The sequence below is a fragment of the Atractosteus spatula genome, chromosome 2 (assembly GCF_055471065.1).
Source record: "Atractosteus spatula isolate fAtrSpa1 chromosome 2, fAtrSpa1.hap1, whole genome shotgun sequence".
Classification (NCBI taxonomy): domain Eukaryota; kingdom Metazoa; phylum Chordata; class Actinopteri; order Semionotiformes; family Lepisosteidae; genus Atractosteus; species Atractosteus spatula.
This window is the reverse complement of record NC_142707.1, coordinates 42,499,822-42,524,715: the sequence shown is the minus strand read 5'-3', so window position 1 is coordinate 42,524,715 and position 24,894 is coordinate 42,499,822. Positions and strand designations below refer to the sequence as shown.

General features: G+C 35.1%; 1 protein-coding gene across 1 annotated transcript in view; it reads right to left on the bottom strand.

The window, feature by feature from the left end:
- prep (prolyl endopeptidase) overlaps positions 1-24,894 on the bottom strand; it is a 55,356-nt gene that overhangs the window by 13,500 nt on the left and 16,962 nt on the right. The window contains exons 8-10 of the mRNA XM_088935308.1: positions 24,027-24,218; positions 17,374-17,571; positions 12,077-12,180 (exon numbers count right to left, since the gene is read on the bottom strand). Coding sequence (XP_088791434.1) covers positions 12,077-12,180; positions 17,374-17,571; positions 24,027-24,218 — 494 coding nt within the window. The remainder of the gene's footprint in view (positions 1-12,076; positions 12,181-17,373; positions 17,572-24,026; positions 24,219-24,894) is intronic.

Sequence of the window (24,894 nt, the reverse complement as noted above, 5' to 3'; positions counted from 1 at the left end):
ACCTATATAAGCCACTAGTACACTTAATGTGTTCAGGTTTGAATAATATGAGATGTTTAATTTTTGAAAGTTCAAAGAAATCCAGGTCAAAATGGAAAATGGTGGATTTATTCACCAATAACTGTGATATGTACCTTCTTTAGTTTCTTTCAGATCTTTTAAAGTTTTATTGTAGAAAAATGCTTTACAGAAAATAGGCCACATTTCGCTCCTGATAAATGTACTGTATTCAATAACATTTTATATAGCATGTTTCATTTCAAGACATCTCAAAGTACTATACAGTGAATTTAAAAAATCAACGTTTCATAAGCAAAAAACAGCATTTCTTTATTGAAAGTGAGAGATGGGAGGCTTGTACAGTCTAAGGTGTTGTCATTGGGACATGCAGCAAACCAGAATTTAAAGAGCTGAGCTGTCACGATAGAGTGTATAACTCAGCAAAGCACTGATGGCCCTGATTGTTGAGTGTTTTGTAGTTTAGAAGAAGGGGTTTGATGTCAATGAAATACAACACTGAGAACCAATGCAGGAAGTCAAGAATAGGGGACATATATATGGGAGACATGGACTTGCTAAAGATTTTAGTAGATGAGTTTTGAAGATAGTAAAGTCTGTTTATAATGTGCTTAGATGCAACAGCAAACAGTGCATTACAGTGTAGGCTAATCTAGAGAAAAACTGGCATGCACCTGTTTCTTACAATCTGATTGGGACTGAAAGGTCTGTATACGGGCAATATTACAGGTTAAAAAAGGATACTCTTATAATAATTCTGACATGACTCTCCAAAGACATACTTAGAATACTAGTATTTTTCCCTTGTATATCTGATTTAATCTCCAAGTCAACAATGATCATGTCAAAGTATCCATGCTAAGCTGTTTGTGTGGCCTCGATACTTGGCGTATCAATAGAGACTAAAAATCTCTATTAACATTTAATTCAGTCATATATTAACATTAAATAGATGTTAAATTCATCTTACCTACTCTTTTACATTATGTGAATTTACATCCTTGACCTTAGACTAGAGATTTGCTTCAAATCTTAGAGATCTGTTCAACGTTTCGCTTTGTAATTACACAAAACACAACCAAAATTTCAAAATATTTGTTTTAATAGTCTGAAGGTCATGCTAAAGTGCAGTACACACCAATTATCTTCTATCACAGTAGCTATCAAGGCAAACTCTTAGCAATCTCTGTTCTTTGGAAGTGCTATTTTGGTCTTTTCAGATCAATAGGTATAAACTGTTCCTGCTGAACTGCTGAAGCTACAAAGTGGCAAAAAACGCACACCCCAATGCTCATCCTAATTCACATCAGTGGAAGCAGCAGGGTGCTCCTTCTTACTGTAGCTAGTTGGAAAACCTTATCTGCTTTATATGAAGTGCAAACACTAGAAAAGAAAAAATTATAATTAAGGCATCAATAGAAGATCTCTTCCGCTCTTAAAAAACACAAAAGAAGATAAAGATCAAAACTTGAAACAATATTTGATTTGCAAAAAGAAGAACACCTGCTTTGTCTTTTGGAGATAAGCAATGTAACATTATGGACTCTGCTGCAGATGTGAAATGTCTATAAATTATCTTTTAAATGAAGCCCAAGCAGGTTATGTCAACTAAAAGATCCAAATGCATTCATTGACATTAAAAGGGTCATTGACTTGTTTAATCCTGACAATTACAAAAAAATGATTAAACCAAAGTCCTTGCTGTGATGAACTGCTACTCTATTTTTCAAAATACTCACATTTAATATTGATAGAGTGAGAGGTTACCCAGCAGGATTCTTGACATGCCCTCACTGTCTTGGCTTTCATATAATAAATGGCAAAAATATTAAACAGATAACAGACTGAAAAGAATTGCAAGGCACAATAAGATGACTTTCATTCATTTCAAAGCTAAAGGCGTTATATCTGTGGTTTAAACAATTGCCTTTTTCAGTTCCCATTTTTATCCATAACTCCTTACCTTCAAGATTTTGTAAAATAAAATAAATATGAAAACTATTCAGGAAGTGTAGTTTCCAATCATCATTCATACAATAAATAAAACAAATACTGGCATGTAATGAAAATGTTGGAAAAGGGAGTTTATGCCAGATGAACAGGAGCACAGTACACATTTTGCCATTTTGCCTTGTAAAGTTTCTTTCGTTTTGTTGGTTTAAACTTCGCAGTCATGACGCTTTGAAGTAGCAATCAATACTGGTTGTATTTACTCCTTCCTACTTATCCACGATTTGTTCATCTGCAGTGTCGCACATTTGTAGTGTCAATCCAAGCCTGACATGAGCAGCATATCTGAAACTGAAAATGTTTTACAGTAAGTGGCTCTAGCGTCTCAGACCATTGGTAAGTCTCAATTCAAAATAGAGAGGGAAAATATTTCCACTGCATTACCCATGGCATCACTTTCCAGTTCTTTGTCTGCTCCGCCTCAGTACTGTTTGCTCACAGTCCTTTGTTGCCTCTTGTTGGGATTTTGCCTTTAACTCCTTTTACACATGCCAAACCACAAATCAAAACAAGCAGGAAACAAGGGCTGAGCATTACTCTCATTGCCATCAGATTTACTCAGAGTCACAACGAACACATTGCCATGCATATTCATGTACGGTACTGTAGTCTCATCACATCTTCCTAAGGATTATGGCACTTAATAACAAGCATAATGTATATGCGTCATGTTTATTTCTTTAATATCACTTTTTATCACAGAAAACTTGTAGTACTATATTTTCTCTTGTGTTCTTTAATTATTTAGCATATTTATATCGATAAACATGGTATTGGTATACCTGTAAACAGTAAATTCTACTGTTACGTGATAGTTGTGTTCCTGGAAAACATTGTTATAATGTACAATGTGCAAACCACATTATAGATACGTTAAGGGTTAAGGGGTAGAGAGTTCAGATTCACAATATCTAAGGTATTTTTTCTATAATAATTGTCCATATTATTATTTGAATGTATTATTTCTGCACAATGTGTTTTTGTAATCATTTTAAAAACAGGGAAAAACAGAAAAACAGTGGAAAAAAAGATAAATAAGGCAGAATATATGTCACTATTTACATCGCTAAGCTATAAGAAATTCTACAGTGGAGGAGGGTGAGACAAGATTTTGTGTAAGAACAATACTACTCTAAGCCCAGTGGCAAAAATAATTTTATATTCTTTTGTTTCTCTCATTTTGTTTAATACTATTAAGCTTTTATTTCTGAGTAACAGCTATCATTTTCTTTTAACTTGCAACACATGCACTAGCAGACCAGTTCACACCCTTGCCATTCATTGAAACAGCAACATTTGTATCGTTTTCAAAGAATAAAAATACAATGACCGAGCACAGATACACAACTGACACAGAATCCAAAGTGTGAGAGAACCGTGTTGCTGACTGAGGCTGTAGCTCAACCATTTTTACACACTACATATGACTAATTCCAGTATACTTAAGGGGTGGTACAGCCTAAGAGAAACTGCTTCATGGCAGAAGCATCCCCTAATAAATTAATTGCATAATACCCAGTTCATGTTAAGTAAACTTGTGTAATAGCAGAAATGACTGAGTATAGTTTAACAATTCTTTTTTTTCCATTATCTGCAGACTATTTAAGAATATTTTCCCCCATGAATAAGGAGGACTGGGTGTACCTACTCCACACAGTCGAAACAAAAAGATAATATGAAAGAAAAACAGAAAAGGTATGATTGCGCAAGTTTTCAAATCTTTACAGTGGTAAACCTAAATTTTCAGTACATTTATAAAATTATCCTAAAGTACCACACAATTAGTTGCCATACAATGTGACGCCTCTATTTATAATAAGTTATTCACATGACCCCGGAATAATTACACCTACTGTATCTTTGTAAGGTTCCTCAGCCAAGTAGTTAATTTCAAGCAAAGATTCAATCATGCAGACCAAAGAGCTTTTAAAACAACTCTGGGCTAAAATTGTATAAATACACAGATAAGAAGAAAGGTATCTAAACATTTCAAATTCCCTTCATGTTTTATGAGTACAGTGAAGTTAATCATTTACAAGTGGAAGGCATCCAGACACTGCCTAAATTGGGCTGTCCTTCCAAATTGAGCAGTTGGGCAAGAAGAAAATTGGTTAGGGATGCCAATGAGACCAAAAAACATATCCCATATCAAATCTCATATCCCACATGGGGTTTGCAACAAAGATTCTAAGTGATAATTGAAAAAAAATACAAAACAAAACTGGAACTTTGTGTAAGATGTAACACTTTGCAATTAGACAAGTGCATCACTGAGTCAACACCATCTGTACTGTCAAGCACAGTGGTGGCAGTATAATGTTATATATCTGCTTTTCATCAGCAGTAAATGGGACGCTTGTCAAGACTGATGTGAACATAGAATGAGCAAAGTACTAATCTTAAAGAAAAATCTGCATTAACTGGGGAAAAACAATCTTCTCAGCAGGACAACGATCCACAGCTTAAGGCCAAAGCTATACTGGAGTGGCGTAAGAAAGTGAATGTCCATGAGTGACCCAGTCAAAGTCCTGAATTGACTTTAATTAAATGGTTTTGGCATCATTATGATTAACTGATCATTCATACCTAATCATGATATACGTGAGTGACTTTTGTTGCGTAAGTGACAAATCACTTCATTTGCAAAATTTGATTGAGCACAGGTGATAAAGTTGAATGTCAATACAGATGAAAATGAAAAAGAGAGGAACCAATATGTCCAAGGTATTAAAAGAACACCTTTTTATTAATCAATATTTTGAAGCAACCCCTAAGGTAAACTCACCAATTTCATTTGCTTTTTGCCTGATCCTTATTTTTAAATAGTGAGGAACTACCGCATATCTTATTAACTTAATTTAGTAGCTATACACTCTGCAGTTCATTCAAAACTATGCTGCTTTTCAAATTCTTTTTCAGCTTCCCTTAAACCCTTCCTTTGTGCTCTTCTTTGACTGTTGCTTAAATTCAACACTCCCCTTGCTCTTACCTATGTCTCGGTCTTATTTGCTCACTTCTACCACCTGTCTTTTATCTTCCTACACTTCGTCTCCTTCCCTATTCCTCCTCTACAGGCTGAAAGCCTGCCACACTTTGATGGAACCATCAGTGAAGACCAGGTACTATTAAAAGACCATACAATGTTAAATGATGTTGTGATCACAATTGTTACAATTTTGTTTGTAATTTGTGTTCTAATATACCTATAAATACTAGAATCTGAAATTATTAATTTTCAACAATCAATAAATGTATATTCTACTAAATGATACATAATTTTTTCAAATTTGTTCCTCCTCAAAGGACCAAACCATGTCATAGCATCTTATCCTTTGATCCCTAGAGCAGACAGAACCAGACTGGTGAGGTGTTTAGAGAACAAGCAACAACAGTACTGTTTTATACACACAACTAGGTGGACTGTAATAAGCTTTGGCTTTTTTCCTCCCAATATATCTTCAGCCATGTCAAAGTTGTATTCTACGATGCAGTGTGGTACTTTGAGGAAATGCAAGTTATGCTTTTAATATGAAGTCTCCATTTTCAAATATAAACAATGATAAGTGCCCTCCAGATTTCCAAATACTTGCAGCACAACTGGATCATATCAAATCATCTGTTTATCCTAATTGTATAATTAAAATTTGGTATATCTACAAATATTCATTATATACTAAAACATTTCCCACAACTTAATCTAGTTAAAAGTCCCAACAGTCAACATCCATTTATCTATTGCTAAATATGAATGATACTAGAATATCACCCCATCACACAAGCCTTATTAAAAACATTTATTCAAGAACAGTGAAAATGTCTAAATAAAAATATATAAACCAACCTAGAACAACTCAAACATACAAACTGAATGCTTTCACAGTATTACAATACAATGTGGTCTCACAAAACCGATACTTTTTTACTGATTTTGCACAGTACACAAGTCACCTTGAGATACAGTATAAGGGTATAAGACCTACACTCTTTTAGGTTCTATTGAAGTAGGACTGCTGTGGCTCTCAAGGGTTAGGAGCTATCCAATGTGTGTATCTATAAATAGTGCAAGGCTGTCACTGAGCTGGAAACATGGGACAGGTTCAAAAGCTGTCCATAAACAGAGGCTGTCATCCACACAACACCAACAAATTAGATTGCAGATAAGACAATTCAGGTTTTTTAGATTACAGATAAAACAAATATGCTTTTTTTAGAACTGTAACTTCTTGTGATTTTGTTGATTATCTGCTGGATTCCTGAAAAGCCACAGGGAGAGAGGACAACATATTCTTGTAATCAGCTGAATTCCAGTGTTGCAATCTAGACACAGGGCTGATCTATTTTCTCTGCTGCACTTGGTCCCTTTTTAATTTGGCCAGACCCGATTTGTTAACCACCAGCAGAAGGCTATGGACAGAAGAAAGTGAGACTGTGCAAATTAAACCACATGGCTTTAGCCAGCATGGGTCTGAACACTTGACTAACAGAGTATTTATTAAAATCCCACTTTCTCTTACCTTTAAGAAATTAACACCCTAAATACATTAACAAATAAATATTTCCCACTTTTTCTGAGGCATGTTACCCTGAATGAAGTAAAAATTAGTTCCTGACATTAAAAGAATGTAATATTTTCACATTAAATTCCAAAACTGTAAAACGCTGGAAAAAAATCAGGCAAAAGGAAAGATGGCTACAAGATCATAGCACTTCAGTGTAATTAATATTATCCATATTTTTACATTTATTGGACTAACTGACAACTAGAGACAGTATAATTAACATCAAATACTTAATATCGCTAAGAGACCTTTTAAAGATATTACAGCCAGGATTATGTGACCACACAGATTTAGGTTAATAGTGTAAAACATTTAAATAATACACTGTATAATGGGTGAGAGTTGTAGTAAACAATCAAAAGATTCTTAAAATAAATAGTAAACTGTAAATTTGCTAGTTTCATAAGCGATTCAAATTAGAAAACTTTAAATTAGTATTTAGCCCTGGAAAAACACAGAGATTGTACACTTCCTATACAAAAAGCTCAATATTTAATCATAGTATGGGACACATTAAGAATTTACAGCTGTAATAGAAACAATAATGAAATACTGTGTGTCCATCTATATCATCTAAATGACAGAATAGGAAATGATAAAATTGTACTCCAATGAAGGGCGCTCAATTTCACCTTTTCACTGAAACATTTGTTTTAGCCCATGACAAAAGGTTTGCGGGTAGAAAATGCCTCATGACCAGTCTTTTAGATTAAGGCATCGTGCATCAAACACACGATGCCTTTTCAGAACACTTGCCACAGAATTATATTTCTGCACCACCCCCCATTAATGCCAAGCACGTTGTCCTGTAGCTCGAACCATTTCCCTTAAACTTTGCCCCCCAACTGCCCGGCACACTAGTGTATACATGTACAAAACCAATAAACCACTGGCACAGTTTCAGGTCATCCTTACCTCTCGCTGGCAGCTTGAAAACTCATTTAGTCATTAATCTAGTAAAGGAATTGGCTACCTTCGTCCGTGAGGCCTGAGGGATGAAATGTCCTTGGCAGCAGAAACTGCACGGGAAGGACAGGGGGGGAAACATGGGGCTAAAACTGAAAACAAGCAATCCAATGCGAAGTGGGGACTCATTTGTCAGGTACACACAGGGCGAGGTCCATCGCACACTCCTCTCGTCAAACACAACCTCTAATGACAAAGAACCAATTAAATTCTGAATGAGAAAACTGGGCTACTTTCATCTTCCCTTTAGGGTATGTGACAACGCATCCGACAGATAATATTAATTCACCGGATTCTGAAAAATATCTCCCTGTCTGTTAAAGGCTTGTGTTATTCTTAGCTATTCCTCAGAGAGCGAGAGAGCCATCAGCCTATTAAAATCAAACACAGGACAACTCTAGTATTGTACATGTTCATTTAGACCAGCTTTTAAAAAAAAATGATATCCACTTTACTGAAAATTACGATTGCAAGTACACTGTGGATTAATTGGATTATATGTTTGAAGTTGCTGTTTTTAATCTATGGACTATTTAAAATAGCAGAAATGATTCTAAACTTTATGTGCATTTCTATAAACCTGTGTGTGGTTCTCAATGTCGTATTTTGTTATTTTCTTTAATAAGAGTTTGCTTATTTAGGCAAATTGCAAACTAAGAACATGACCAGAATCCTGAGTTTTGTCTTTCTGAAGCCTTTAGCAGATATTTTAGTCCAAAAACCAATGCTAAAAAACAACGTGATCCATTCTAAAAAAATAGTACCACTCTATAGCTCGTTACTATTTTGACACAAACTGATTCCAGTGAGTATACTGTCTGTTCTGTATATATTCACATTTTAATTTATATGCAGTATATATGCATTTTGACATTTGTAGCTTGATGTTTTTCCATGGCTTTCTTTCACAATGGTTCCAGTTCACCCCATCTACAAACAATTATTTGAGTCAATCCACATTAATTTAAAACATGAGGTTCTACTGATCTTGTCTGACAGCTAAATAAAAAAACATAACGTAAACATTATTACTGGATTAAACATCAACATAAAATAGCAATTCTTACTTTAATTTTGATATCATCTTTATTAAAGACACAGCATAATCATTCTATGACCATGCAAGCTAATGTGTGGTATAAAGGTGTTGTGAGCACATGTAATATATTAGCAATGCTCCTTACAATATTGATTAAAGTGACACCGTTTATAGATTTCTCATTATAACAGATCTTAAAGACAACATTTGATGCACCTCAGCACGTAATTGTGTGCATTCAAGACCATTTTATTTTTAACTTAATGACTAGAATTTGTATTAGTTAAAACACTGTCAGCACTAAATGGATATACGTTAATAATGTACAATACTGCATTTTTAAGAGCAAAGGAAAACAATGATAGGCTATAAGCCAATGGTGACTCCTGAGGGGACAGACAGAAAATACAGTTCTCAAGCAACATAAATATACAAACAAATCAAAGATATTTAAGATAACTGAGATGTGTTCCATGTATATTTGTGATGTTAGATTGTAATAATTTCACTGGGAGACTCATAATCTATTCCGGTTCTGTGTGAAGCTAAATTTGTAATGTTTCTCATATATATATATACACACACACGAGTTGGAAGCAGTTCTCTTATCCCTAATGCATGTTGAGTACATCTTCCTCAAGCAAAGCAGTACTAGTAGTCAGTGTGTACAAAGGAACTGCTTCTAATTATTGGTAATAATGTACAAGTTTCCAGACATTGTTACTTATAAGAAATAAAAACTTTGTCTGCTTGGCTAGGCTCCAACTCACAGAGACTCTGTATTGGATTAAATGGTTACTGAAAATAGAGTTTTACTATATGTATACCTATGAATTCATTTTATTTTCAATTAAAACAGGCCAAAACATCACCATCATCCTCTACAATATTAATCAGTTTACAAACTATGTGAAACATCACCATTGACAAAAATTAAACAGCCCTGCTAAAGGCATTTATGCCTCTACGATATATATTATCACTGAACACAACTTAACAAGCATTGCTGTCTTTTAGAGATCCTTGTGCAAATGGTTTATAAGCTTGGAGATCACAGGACTTCTCTGTAAAAACAGAATTCAAACATAGTTTTGGCCTTATGCATCACCACTTTAAATGAAAGACATGCTTATCCACTTGTTCTAACAGCAGTGTAATAAACGAGGGTATTCCTTAAGGATATATATTAAGGGTATTCTCTACATGGAATCCCACTGACGTCAAATGGCAAGACTGATGCCTCAAGTAAAAATAGAACACACAGGCAAATTAAAAAAATATAGCAGTTGATACATCATAAAAAATGCATATCACATAAATTCTCCACTATTGCCACCATTCAGTTTAGCTTATTAATAAGAACCATAATGTAAAGATAAAAAAATCACCATTCTCTAATCTATGCAATAAACACAAAATAAAATCAAGGAGTTATGAACCACGTGAGTATCCACTCTTAGTTTCAGTATGATTAATTCTTGGATATAACATCCAATGACAAAGGGTTGTTTTTCTTCAAGATCATTCATCCTGTTCTTATATATTTGTCACTTAAGCTTGTGTTTATGATTCGTAAACACACACGATATGTGTGGACATAGAGCAGTTTTGCTGGTATAATTCTGTATAAACGGGACTGGACAGAAGGCAAATGGATAATGTCAAAAGAAAGGGATCATTAATCAGAAAGCCATCACTGCAAAAGAGGAAAGCGCATTCATCATTTATTGAACCTTTAAGGAACAGGCAGCAGAACACAAAGGTAAACAAAGAACAAGTTCCTGCAGTGACTAAAATGGCACTTAGTTTCCCAGGCCATATGTCTGTTTTCAGAGAAATTAATGTCACAGATCTTGTAGGGCACCTTCTGTGCATTTTCTCATTTTTAAACTAGGACTAGTAAAAAAAAAAACAAAAGAAAAAACAAAAAAGTAAAGCAAATGTTACAAATGTTTAAACCAGGAGTTAGCAACCTACGGCATCTTTGCCATTATTAGCACACAAGAGGATTTTTAATGGTACGTGCAATGGCTTTGTGTGCCAAACTTAACACGGTCTGCTAGATCAGTGGAGACACACAACAGTGAAATGGCTGAAAATGTTAACAGACATCAGTTAATGAAAAAGATGAAAAAGTATTTAGTATTACACCTGATGAGTGTGTGGTACAACCTATGAGATAATGTGAATTCAAGAAGAGCTAAAACCCATAAATGGTACTGTACAACTAAAGGGGAAAAATAGTGATATTAATCACTTTAAGGAAAAGAGGAACTGATTTTATTGTTCATCATGAAAATCTTTGTGTCAGGACTTCAAATTATGAGTTTAATAATGTGATGATGACAGTGGTTAAAGTAGTGAATTCTCAAGTTGCTTGATCTGCCTCGACTCTCAGGCAGTTTCAGACTTCTTCAGGAGATGGACAGTGTCAAGCTACAAACCTGAGACTGGAGAACTCAGCAAGGGAAAGTAAGGGTAAGGATCACACTAAAGAGTAATAAATGCATATACATTTAGGAATGTATGTATTTTACTTATAATATTTTAGTATTACACTTATATTTATCAAAATGCAAGGCACACAAAACTGTAAAAATATGTGCATGAGTTAACTCTTGACAAGCCCCTTCAGGTTGGGGGTCCCTCATATAGGTAATATGATGCATTTCCCACTTTTAATGTTGAACTTCACTGCGCTAGAAGGTATAATCTCTGCCTTTGAAATTTATTGTACCCTTTTCCTGCTCTATGCCTCTCTACCACTATATCCCTAAAATGTTTTTAATGTTATTTGCAATTCTGGTTGGTTTGTTGGATCAGTATATGAATTGCTGCTCAAAAGACTTTGCATATCAAAATGAAATTAGCTGCAAGTTAAACCACTTTTTACACAAGCTATTTCACTGAAGCTTGGAACATTCCAAAAACTTAATTGGCACCTGAGCAATTTAAGTGTTGCAGTAGCTAAGAGGTTGGGTACTTATTAACAGAGAAGAACAGATTATTCTGAGTTTCAGATAATAATCTCTAGAACTGGCTCATCCATCTTTGTGATTTAACTAACAATAGCAAAAGCAGAATGAATTCTGGATTTTACAGAAACACAGCGTATGTTCAAGATAATTATTTCTTATATATTGAGTGGTCCTTCACAATGCTGCTTTTCAGTGACCCAAAATATAAGGGGGGTTATCAAGAGAAAAAAAGTATGAAATCTTAGACTGGCCCAGTCTGTCTTTAACTTTTTTAATCTTTATTTAATTATTTTATTCATTTAATGTTTAGGGTGGTTGGAGTCTGGAGCCATGCTGCTGAAGCCTATACAATCACTTATTTCAAGAAATGTCTGTATGAGTTCCTCAGAACACTTATCTACTAAAATAAAAAAAACCCTAGAAGGACCAATTGGCTTCTTCTCATTTGTAAGCTTATTTCCTATTTACTCATGTAAAAAGAAAAGAAGATGTGAGGGGTGATTTACCTGAGTTGTCTGATAGTCTGAAGGATCAAATCCCTTGACTGTAACCTCTCTGAACACAGTTGGTTCCAAAGGATCCTTAGTTAGGTCACAATGGTAAATGATAGCTATGAAAGAACAAACAAGGTATTAACACAATTGGGTCAATATATAAAAGAGTTATTGAACAAAAAAAATTACCTATGCATTATGGAAACTCAACCCCATCAAACCTACTTTATCTTCACCATTGCCTTTTTTTTTAAATGGCATGGTTGTAACCTAAACATGGTTGTGCTTGCTTAAAAAGGTAAGTGGGGAACTAGCTTCCTAGGAAAGCTAAGGTTGCTGCTGGAAGAGGTGTCAGTGGGGCCACTAGGGGGTGCTCACCCTGCAGTCTGTCCCAAATGTATAATGCCCAAGTATACTAATATACTAATGCCCCAGTAACCTGAAGGGGACACTGTACTGTAAAAAGGTGATGTCCTTCTGATGAGAGATAGAACCGAGATCCTGACTCTCGGTGGTCATTAAAAATCCCAGGGTGTTTCTCAAAAAGAATAGGCGTCCTGGCCAAATTTCCCACTGCTTTTACCAGTCATAGCCTCCTAATAATCCCCATTTCTGAACTGGCTTCATCACTCTGTTCTCCTCCCCACAGATAGCTGGTGTGTGGTGCGCATACTGGCACATCATCCAGTTGGGGGCTGCACATTGGTGGTGGTGGAGGAGTGTCCCTATTAACTGAAAAAGCACTTTGAGTGGAGTGTCCAGAAAATCAATTTATAAATGGAAGGAATTATAATTGTTTAGTATGGCCTGGTTAAGTATTGTTAAGATTAAGTATCCTGTAATAATTATGCTTAACTCTAGAACACAGAATTAAATATATTAAACCCTGAAAAAATTAATATGTACCTAACAGTTTTTGTAAATAAAGTCAACTTAACTGTTGACACAGAAGAAATATTATGAAATAAACACATATTATATATGAATAAACAGTGGTGGTAAGGAATGCATAAAACAGAAGAGTTATTTGTACTTTCAAAAGGTTAATAATTTTCTGTACTTCTGTTATAAGGTGCACTAATTGGATTCCAATCACCAAAAAAAACAGAAGTTTGATTTGAACTCATAGTTCAACAGAGGGAGTCAAATACATGTCTCCAAAACAATATACAATAGTTCAGCAGAAAACAGATCACTTTTATCACCCGTATGTTTTGTGCGGCCAAATGCTACCCTTTTATAGTAGCATAGACTTATAAGTGATATAGGAGTTCATATCTCAAACCAGTTATGGGACTGCATGTACTGTATACAGCAATATGGGCCATACTCCACAAAGCAATATTAGAAGGATGCCAGCTTGAAATGGAAATAAAACTATAGCGAGATACATTATATAAGTAAAATAAAAAAACAAAGGCTGTAGGGGCACTTGGCAGTAAAATTCTATTTCAACATATCTGAAACCGTCCTGCCACCAGCAGTCATATTTACACCCCACAGAGGGGGAAAATTAGCTTCATGCAGAAAACGGTGTATAGTGGATACACTACTGTCTACTGAATAAAAAATCCATGTACCAGGCAAGTTTAAGCAGGCTAAAATAGATGCTGTAACAAGGTGAGTAATTCTACAGTCCCATAAGCCTATTGGTAGACTGATAGCTTAAAAAAAGGTTTGATGTAATTTCATTTTGGATAAACCTGTTCAAACACACTCTACAGGCTGAATTTCTAATGTGTAAGCAAAAGTCTTAACTAACTTGCTGCTGCTGAGTTGAATATGCCAACTCAAAGTACAATCTTCATTTCACAGACACTTGTGAAAGACTCCATGGGCATAGAAACTACAACAGGAAGACAAAAAGTTTAACAACATACAAGAAGACTTGTAATTCTGCAGCAATTCTATAAGCTCAAGTTGGTTCCTTTCATGCTTTTTACTATATTTGTGCTTAAATATAAGGTTAACGCATACATTAAAATTGCAAACAAAAAAGAAAGTAATTACACCTAAAAGAAGAAAGTGTTTGGAATATAGCTATAAGACAAGAGTCACGTGTCTAAGGGGGCAGTAGGTGTTCATTTTAAATCAGTTTAAAACAAAATAAAACAGTACGTGCAGCGCCACCTTCCAAAGAGGAGATCATCTCTACCATTTAAGGCTGTGATCAGAATAACACAAAATGGATGAGAGTTTAGTAAAAGCATTAATCATTGGCATTTTTTTTTACAATTAAATGCTTTATTGATATCAACTATTAGATGAGGAGAGGGAACTTGCATCATTATTAAAATATTAAAAAGCCACCATCTCGGTCACAAAAATAACAAAATTACTGAAGTATGTAGCCAGAATGCTTTTCAATTCAGTGTGTATAGCTTTTTTTAAAATATAATTCACCAAAGTTTTTAACCGACATCTCACTGGGATAACACACACATATATCTTGAGATCATTTGACAATTGGATTTTGCACCACTACTAATTCATAACAACAGCGTCAAGATTTGCGTTACTTGGTTTTAACTGAAATAAAGCAGCTGTTATTACAAAAAATTAAGTGTGATGCACTGTAGACCCTTGTATTGAGCTGCCAGCACTGCAGGAAACGTCTGTAGAAAATCTCCTTATTTTATTAGACAATAACATCCAGGCAAGTGTTCCTGAGAATCATCCAACATCGTTAAACAATCTGACAGCTTATAATGCTATAGCAGAAGCAACTAGGAATTTCAGGGATGAAAAACAAAACCTAGATATTCAGGACTGTACAGAGTTTTAGGTCCCACAGTACAGACTGCAGACAAAAGGAGAAGCAGGTTTACAATAAACGTGAGCTTGTTTCAGCTAACAGTAGAAATTTATTAATTATTGCGTCAGCCCATAATATGTTTAAAGTATGCATTTCATGGATACGTGTAACTTACAAGAGGCTTAATGTAATAATTAGGCAGTGGGAGTCTGGAACAAGCTACCCAGTCATGTTGTCAATGGCAAAACCATGACTTTTTCATTAAATAGCTAGATCCTTGGACACATTACCGCCTAAAAACCAGCCGAACTAGGAACTGGGCTCCTATCATTTCCAAACATTCTTATGTTCTAAATCCATGATGGAAGTTATACTGTACATCTGTTTCATTAAGCCTGGACTGAGCCCTATAGCTCACATATTAGCAGGAACTGCAGGGCTGTGTGACCATTCTATCAAGTCTTAAAAGGGTCAGACAGGAGACTAATAAAACCAGGACATCATAAAACTGTGTAATGGTACTGTGTAATGCAGAAAAATATACTACTGTGCACTCTCTCTCGTTTGTGTATCTACATGACCTGCAAGCTTTAAGATAGTTACAATAAGTGTCATACAACATTGTGACAACCTTAATGTTTCCTCTTTCAGTTGAAAATTTAAACCATTTCACATTCCTCTCTAATGCTTTTTATCCACATATTATCGAGAAGTTTCAAGCTGTTATGACATTCTTCCTTCCTTCTGTGAGATGGATGTAATTAAATCAACAGCATAATCGGTGCTGGTTAGGAACATGAGCCTTGAGCTTTCAAATGAAGAATTTCCCTTTTCTTAATTTTTCTTCCATTTTCTACCTTAGCATGTTTTTGGCACATTTTTTTTATCCACTCATTTTTTTAATGCCATTACATGAATCACTGATTTCCTTGTCTTCTCCTCTTTCTTTATAAAGGTTAATTCTAAACAGATGACAAGACTAACATAAGGATTCAGTCTTGTTTTGGTGGTTCAAAAATAGTTGACAAACTAGTTAAAATGGAAGATTAATTTCTAAAGGCTCAGCATTTCTTCAATATCATTTAATACGCAATGGAAGACCTATGAAGGGTATTTTAACATGATAATCAACCTAAAGACTAAACCTTAACTGCTTAAAGCTTGAATTAAGACCTAGTTTTCAACAAAATAATACTGGATGGCACTGAACTGAAAAACAAACCAATACATAAAGGACCTTGTTTTTCACAGATGTTCAGGTTAAGTGAAGGTGGGATACATGGATGTGAATGTTTAATGATATATTTTTTTTAATGACAAAACAAAATCTGAATTTCCTCCTAGGTAAATATACTGTTAGGCTAATTAATTGTCAGATTATTAAGCACAGCTGAGTAAAGAGTAATGATACTGAGGACTTACAAAACATGTTAATAAAGGATGTTTTCAAATTTTAACTACTGGCCATTAATATTGTAACATGTGGGGGATATCAACATGTTTAAATTTCACCTCACAGTACCCTATTTCTTAATAAAAGAAAATGATCATTCCATGTAGCATTTGCCTAGCTGTCTGTTAACTTGTCACTTGAGGCACTCACAGTGGTCAAAAACCAGGTGCCCAAACAAAACGGATTCATTTTTTAACCAAGCCCAACCCAACTGTGGATGAACGATTAAGTCATCCATCTTAAAGGATCAATAGAGAAGACAGTACACAAGTAAATAGAGAAATCAGACCAGAATATAGATCTGTAGATGGGAGAAGAAGTGTCTGTAGAACTGAGAGAACACCACCTTTACAGACTAGACAGACTACATCCACTTAATTTAAACATTAAAGAGAATGACTTCGTTTTCATGTAAGTGAATTATTTGCCTATAAGGCTTAATTACATCATACAACTGAAAAAAATTGAAAAAACAAGTTTCCCTCTTTTCCCTATAGAGTAATTCTGCCTCGCAAGGTGAGTTTAATATTTTTCTGGTTTGGTTTTGCAGTAAACATTGGGCTTTTATATTCTTGTTAATAAAACGGTCATTTTTACCACTGGATATTTTCACTGACAACAGGAATATACAGTATTTCTATAATTTGCTTGAAAAGGGACCAATTGGAGTCAGGACCTGATTTTATTTAACCTCTTACTTATTTACAGCTACATACGGACACAATTCTTGACAAAGAAGCAAGCTACTTTTTGTCTAGATGTGCAAAATTTTACCTTATCATGTGAGTCAATATTTACTTCTAAAAAATGGCACATCAATGAACCCTTGCAGAATTTACTTAGTTCTAGGTGAAGCTAGATATTGACACTTTTTGCAGAAGATACATTTAGGTTGCATCCGGTCTTTGAGAGTGTCCTTTCAGGAAATTAGTAACTGATGGGCTCTCTGAAGTGACAAGTATGACGGTACCACACAGCATTTGATTACTCCTTCTCATAAATTAAATCCAGTCTTGAGGCATAAAAACTTGCTGGTGGGTCTAACTGCAGGTGAGACTGGGTGGAGACCTAGATCTTTTTCACAATGCATATGCTATGTACCTGGTGAAAGAAAAGAGGTGAAGTAGTAAAAAATGTCAGAATCCTTTTTCCGCCCAGTGAACCCCACCACAGAGCCTACATCCAGAGGGAATGTCTTCAGGTGTTCTCCAGTCTCCAGACTGTACATTGTAAGCACATTCTTCACATCATGGAGGAAGCACACAAAAAGAAAATGTTCATGTGCACAGGATGCAAAAACTGTAAAAAAAGAAAAACAATGTTAAAATTTGAAATCTATTCATATTTTCCAAAACTTAATTATTGTAAATCATTATGGAAACAAGACACTATGTATATAACATATATTTAGCGGTACAGAATACTATTGCTTGTGCAAAAATAAACTATTCCCTAATGCAGCGTTGCGTTGGCATGGCAAAATACAACTGACTACTTCACAAACCAATTTTACAAAAGACAATCTTGTTTCAATTCGGCACAAGAAGTATAAAATCACAACACTGCCTATACTTGTAGAGTAGGAAACTTGTAGTGAACAGGATGACTTCTGGGAAGGAAGTCATACACATCAAACATATACTGTAGAAATCAGGGCGTTCACTAAGGAAGGTAACAGCTACTGATACTGTAGGTCACAGCCCAATAAGTTTCGGCTAGTATCACTGTGGGAAATGCATATTTGGATTGAGTATTAGGTAATGGATAGAAAACAGAGAGCACAGATAATAAGTGAATGCTCAAGTAAACTAATATCCTACCCTGAAAGAACTGAACCTTTTCAGACTTGTATAGAGAAGACTACAAAGGGACCTGGTCCAGTTATTTTAAATTCCCAAAGGCACTGACAAAGCAATCCCTATGGACCCCTTCAGAAACTGTAGCGTAACACAAGATCTTAAAACTATTTAGGAGCAAACTCACCAGCTGAACCATAATATAGTAGTAAGAATTTTGTAACTACATTATCAGAGAAAATATTAGTGTGGTTCAAGAGAATAGGAGAAATGTATATTTGTTCATAGAAGTGAATGGAAGTATTTACATGCTTAACTTGTATGCAACAGACAGCCGCTTTCCAAAGAGAAATATCAATAGTGATACTAGTGGACTTAAATTGTTGATACCTAACCAACATTATTCTGCTTTTTCAGTTTTTATGAAACCTTTCCATTTGCCCAGTTTGCAGATCTGCAAAAGTCTGCAGAAATAATATGGAACCAGGCAAGCTTCTTCTCACTTTTCATCAAAGGCATTGCGTTAGTGCAAGGGTTCAATACGTTTGTGGGTCCCTGCGATCAGTATGGGGAAACACTGTGCTAGTGTTCTCAGCCCCTTTAACAGAATGTATAGGTAATTCTAATCACTAACCCCAGAGCCAACATAACTCGACTTATAAACCTGCTGTTCACCAGTTGTTACATTCCCATAGAAAGCCTGCAAACCCTTTCTAATGTAATACATTTTGTAGCCTAAAAGCTTAAAATCAAGATGCATTAAAGCAGAATTTGTGAATTGGTCTAGAAAATAGCCTGATATTACTAATCATCATATTAAGAGTACTGAATCATCAAAATAAGAACACAATGGTATGTTTATGATAATTAACCCATTTACATTAGTATAGCAGTCAAGATAAAATATTTCAGCTTTTTTAAGCTTTTGAACATTTTCACAGTGCTGCTATGTTTAAGGCAAAGCAAATGTCTTTCAATTGCTAGTCCTTCTCAATGCTTTCTATCATTTATCTATCATCACATTTTACAACCTGCGGGAATGCTTTTTCTTTGCTTTTATAAAGACTGAGCACTGACAAAACGTTACTAAAAATAAGGAGTATAATCAACTATAAAAATCACTAAAAAAAAAGACACTAAAAGGGAAGTGACTTTGTTGTAGAAAACATGGCTTTTTACAGCAACAACATGTATTAAAATCTGCACTGTGTTTATAATTTTTGTTACAATGTTCTTTTCAGCAGAACAGATTTATGGAGTGTACAGTAAACACCACTATCATATTAAAAAAAAATATACAGTCATGTGAAAAAGTACACCTCTTTCAATTCAATGGTTTTACATATCAGGGTATAAATAATCATCTGGTCCTCATCAACTTCTATAATTAGATAAATCTAGCCTAAGGTAACAGACAGCACATAACAGATTTCACTATGTAATCATGCCAAAATGCAGAAACCATTTGGGAACAATTAAGTACACCCCTACTACTTCCATAGGAACTAAGAAGGTGCTGCTAATCAAATGCACTTGATTAGCTTATCATCAGGAAGTGTGACCACCTCTATAAAAGCAGAACGTTTGGCAGTCTGGTGGTCTGGAGCATTCAGGTGTGTGTTAACACCATGCCAAGGAGAAAAGACATCAGCAATTAACTCAGAGTAGCAATTGTTGCTGCTGATCAATCCAGGAAGGGTAAAAAGGCCATTTCCAAACAATTTGAAATCCATCATTCTACAGCGAGAAGGATTATTTACAAACATTCAAGACAGTTGCCAATCTTCCCAGGAGTTGGCGTCCCAGCAAATTCACCCCAAGGTCAGACTGTATAATGCTCAGAGAAATCGCAAAGAACCCAAGAGCTACATCTAGGGATCTACAGGCCTCGGTTAACATGTCAATTATTAAAGTTCATGACAGTACGATCAGAAAAAGACTGAACAAGTATGGCTTTCATGGAAGGGTGGCCAGGAGAAAGTTCCTTCTCTCCAAAAAGAACATGGCAGCACGGCTTAGGTTTGCAAAGTTGCATCTGAACAAACCACAAGATTTCTGGAACAGTGTCCTTTGGAGAGACGAGACCAAAGTGGAGATGTTTGGTTATACCAAAGTATACTAGAGACAAATGCGAGGCCATCTGTCCGACAGCTAAAGCTTGGCCGAAATTGGGCCATGCAACAGGACAACGATCCCAAGCACATCAGCAAATCTACAACTGAATGCCTGAAAAAAAAATTCAAGGTTTTGGAATGGCCAAGTCAAAGTCCAGGCCTCAACCCCTTTGAGATGCTGTGGCGGGACCTTAACAGAGCTGTGCATAAACGAATGCCCTCAAACATAAAAAACTGAAGCAATGTTGTAAAGAAGAGTGGGCCAAAATTCCTCCAAAACGATGTGAGAGACTGATAAACTCATACAGAAAGCGATTACTTCCAAGTTATTGCTGCTAAAGGTGGTTCTACAAGCTACTGAATCATGGGGTTTACTTAGTTTTTCACACATGGCTTCTGCATGTTGGCTTATTTTCTGATAAATAAATAATGACATAGTGGAATCTGTTATGTGTTGTTTGGCACCTGAGGTTAGATTTACCTAACTGTAGGACCTGGTAAGGACCAGATGATTTTTTTTATGTCCTGATATATAAAACCACAGAATTGAAAGAGGGTGTACTTTTTTTTCACATGACTGTAGATAACAATGCCAAAATATATCCCATACTCAGATGGTCATCAGTACATTTCGCTAAACTGGCATCTTCTGAAAATGAAATGAAATATTTACTTGGAAAATTAACAATATGAAAAAATGAAAAAAAAAACAAATACTTCAGACTCTCTTGATCTATATTATAATTGCTGTTGCTAAGAATAATAAACATTAGCTTCATCACAAATATTAATTCTGTTTTTCTTTACCACATTTCTGTGTGCTATGACTTGAGCATGTTGTGGTATCTTGAGGCTACTTCAGAAGGTTGATTGCCTTCGAGCATTTTACAGATCCACTCCCAATCACATCAATATGGCCAGAAGCCATATCACCCTGCAACTCATAACTGGCAACCCACTGAAGCTCAGCAGGTGTGAGCCTTGTCAGTACCTGGATGGGAGACCTCCTGGGAAAAACTAAGGTTGCTGTTGGAAGAGGTGTTCTAATGACCCAGCATAGTGACAGGAACACTATACTGTAAAAAGGCGTCATGCTTTGGATGAGATGTAAAACCGAGGTCCTGACTCTCTGTGGCCATTAAAAATCCCAGGGTCTCTCTAGAAAAGAGTAGGGGTATTACCCCAGCATCCTATTCAAATTTCCCATTGGCCTTTATCAATCATGGCCTCCCATCTGGCTTCATCACTCTGTTCTCCCTCCCACTGATAGCTGGCGCACTATGGCTGCCATTGCATCATTCAGTGGATGGTGCACATTGGTGGTGGCGGAGGGGAGTCCCCATTACCTTTGAGTGGAATGTCCAGAAAAGCACTATAGAAGTGTAAGCAATTATTACTACATTAATTTAAACATTCTGTGCTGCTTAGTAATGGATACCTCCAATAGCTAGAACAGTAACCTAGCTTTAATGCACAATATTTTTTGTGTATTTATCACTCATTATCATAAATAACTTCCAGAACTCAACAGTAAACACTTCAGAATTGATTAATTAAACTAAAACTTCAATAATTGGGCTGAAAATAACTGAAATGAATTGTTTCTCTTACAATTACATTCGTCTTGGTGTACCAGATGAAAAGTATGCAATATTTACTCAGTCTTATTGCGAAATATTTGTTTCATATTTCAAGGGTATGATATGTACACATATACTGCACACTACAAGGTCGGCAAGTCCATGTAATACAGAAGGTATAGCCAAATCTCCATCAAACCACTGGAATTATGTTTCTATAGTATATTTAAACTCCTAATTTAAGATGGAAAAGGAAATTCAATACAATTGATATTATGGTAAACACAAAATATGCAGTGTAAAGCTTTATATACTAGATGGAATTAGTTATATGGTGTGATTTTCACGCTTTAATGGCTTTTGCTCATGGTCAGCAGCAAACACAGCTATTCTCATTTCCTGGTTAGCTTTCTATATTAAGACACACAGAGTCATAAAAGGAATACAGATGACTACACAGTCATCAAAGACACCCAGGCCATGTTATCAGTATTTTGAGCTGTGGGTGTATAAAAATGAAACGGAAAAAAATGCAATTGCTTTCTGTCATGAAAAAGGAATAAGGAAACTAGACTATGTCCTTTCATACTCTTAATAAAAAGGCAAGTAGATTCCTATCTGACCTTTTCTAATGCTTTGTATACGAGACCTTTTTTTCCTCTTTAAGGATAGCCTTTTCTTAAGAAAAATTTAACACTGAAGGAAATGACAACAACAATGTCACTTTTCTCTAATGCAACTGTCAAAGGTCTCAGAACAATTTTGAATATAAAAGCCCATCTTAAAAGCCACTACATTAAACACTGCACATTACCATGACATTTAGTGTAAAGGGAACAGTTTCCAAAAGGAAAATCTGAGAATAGCTGAAATGCTTTCAGCATCTCAACTCCAATAAATAACAGCTCTTCCGTTTTCTATAAGTTGAGTTTAAGACACAAAATTAGGTGTACTGATTTATGATTTATCTATGAATTGGCTTCATTACTCTGCTCTCCTCCCCACTGATAGCTGATGTGTGGTGAATGTACTGGTGCACTATGGCTGCTGTCGCATCATCCAGGTGGATGCTGCACATTGGTGGTGGTGGAGGGGAGTCCCCATTACCTGTAAAGCGCTTTGAGTGGAGTGTCCAGAAAAGCGCTATATAAGTGTAAGCAATAATAACAACAACAACAACGTTTTCATGGTTTCCTAGGCTAAAGATTATGATTTTCCTCTTATGACTGTCAATGAATGGTGCACTAAGATAGGCATTTATCATATGTTTTAAATGTATCAATTATGTACTGTACTCATCTATGTAATAAGTTTTGGACACTATGAACTGAAACTAAATTTAAGATGTTTGTTTACCAAAAGAACACATTTTCAAAACATCTGAGAAGTGCTAAAGTGAAACATTTTTTGAACAATTTTAAACTATACTCATTTAAATTAGCACTGCAAATGTTTAAATTACCCATTTCATCGTATACGCAGCACAACTCAATTTTAGCAGTTCCAGCTCCTTATCAAGAAGCCCTGTAAAATTAATATAACCTGATGTGAACGTATATAAAAATTAAGCTTATGTAACTCTTACTGTACTTGTGCATCTTCTGAATAGTAAAATGTTGAAAATGAGAAAATGATAATACATATAAACAATGAAAATCTGTATATTCACTACCATCGCTCTGGAACATTAAAATCAATTAAAGGATTAATGATAAATCTGTTCATTTTATCATAAACTTAAATATAGTCGAGAGTTCCATGAAAAAATACTTGTTTAAAACCCATTTCATATTCTTGATTCTAGTGGATAAAAACACAACTATTTCCACCTCAAAGACTATCACCATAGGCAAAAAGAACCATACCAGTTTACCTAATGTTTAGGTCATGGGATTTGTTTTCCAATCAAAATAAAAAAGACATTAGAAGTAATGGAAAGAAATTTAAGTTCTAAGGCACATATAGATTTTTTGTATAATCAGTGGTAGGCATATAATGAACATTCATTATTACATCATGTATATTTTGACATTTTTGGCATTTTAACACTTTTAGGCAGGTAGCAACCTTCTAAAAATATAACACAAATCAAACCAATACTACACTGTCAGTGCTGAGACTATCCCGTGCAATGACTTCTGGAGAGAGAGTGTAATGTAGACAAACTGATAGAACGCAGTTGACATTTCTTCAATTTGCACCACATAAAAATGGTACTGAATGACAGTAAATCTAAAGTTACACAAAAAAAATCACAAACCTACCAATAACATCTTTTTCATGTTCTGGAATTAACTCCTTCCACTTCGTAGTATCTGGGTCATCAAAGTTGATGTTGATAATACGATATCTTGGGGCATTTAAATTAGTTTTAAAAGTAAAAACTGAGCCCTCATTGGTGATGTATTCATATTCAGCATCAAAGTTGTCAATTAGCTTCACCCATGGCAAAATTCCTGCAAAAAAAAATAGAAAATGATATACTGGAGTTCTCAAAGATATACAAACATATGTTGTAAAGTGCCCTCAAAGTGTATTTGAACAACAAAATCAAACTTTTTTTTCCATAACAATTACACAATTTGTATTATTAGATTAAATTGAATCCTAATCTAATATACATGTTATTTAGGGATAATTCCATTTGATCATATTAGAATACAAATATACTTTTGTGTTCAATCCTGTGATTCCAATTGACTATAGGCATAGACATACATTCATATTAAATTTGTATTAAAATCAGTATTTACAGTAGTTACATATCACTTTTAAGCAATAACCATATGAAACCTCAACCCATTGTACTCACAAAGCTGTATAATAATGTTTTTTGTAGTTACTTGGGAGATCTTGCCTATTCTTGAGGTATTGGGACTTAGGGTTTTGTTTCTTAAAAATGTAAAATGCACGCTCAGTTGGATTCAAATCTAGAGATTGACTTGGTGTGTCAAAGATTTTCCACTTTTTTTTACTGATGAACTACTTGGTTGCATTGGTTATATGGTGCATGTGGGTCAGTGACATGCTACATGGTGAACAGCCAGCACAATAAACATTTTCTGAAATGTAAGCAAATAAAATATTTCTGTAAATGACAGAACTCATTCTGCTGCTGCTTAGTTACACCAT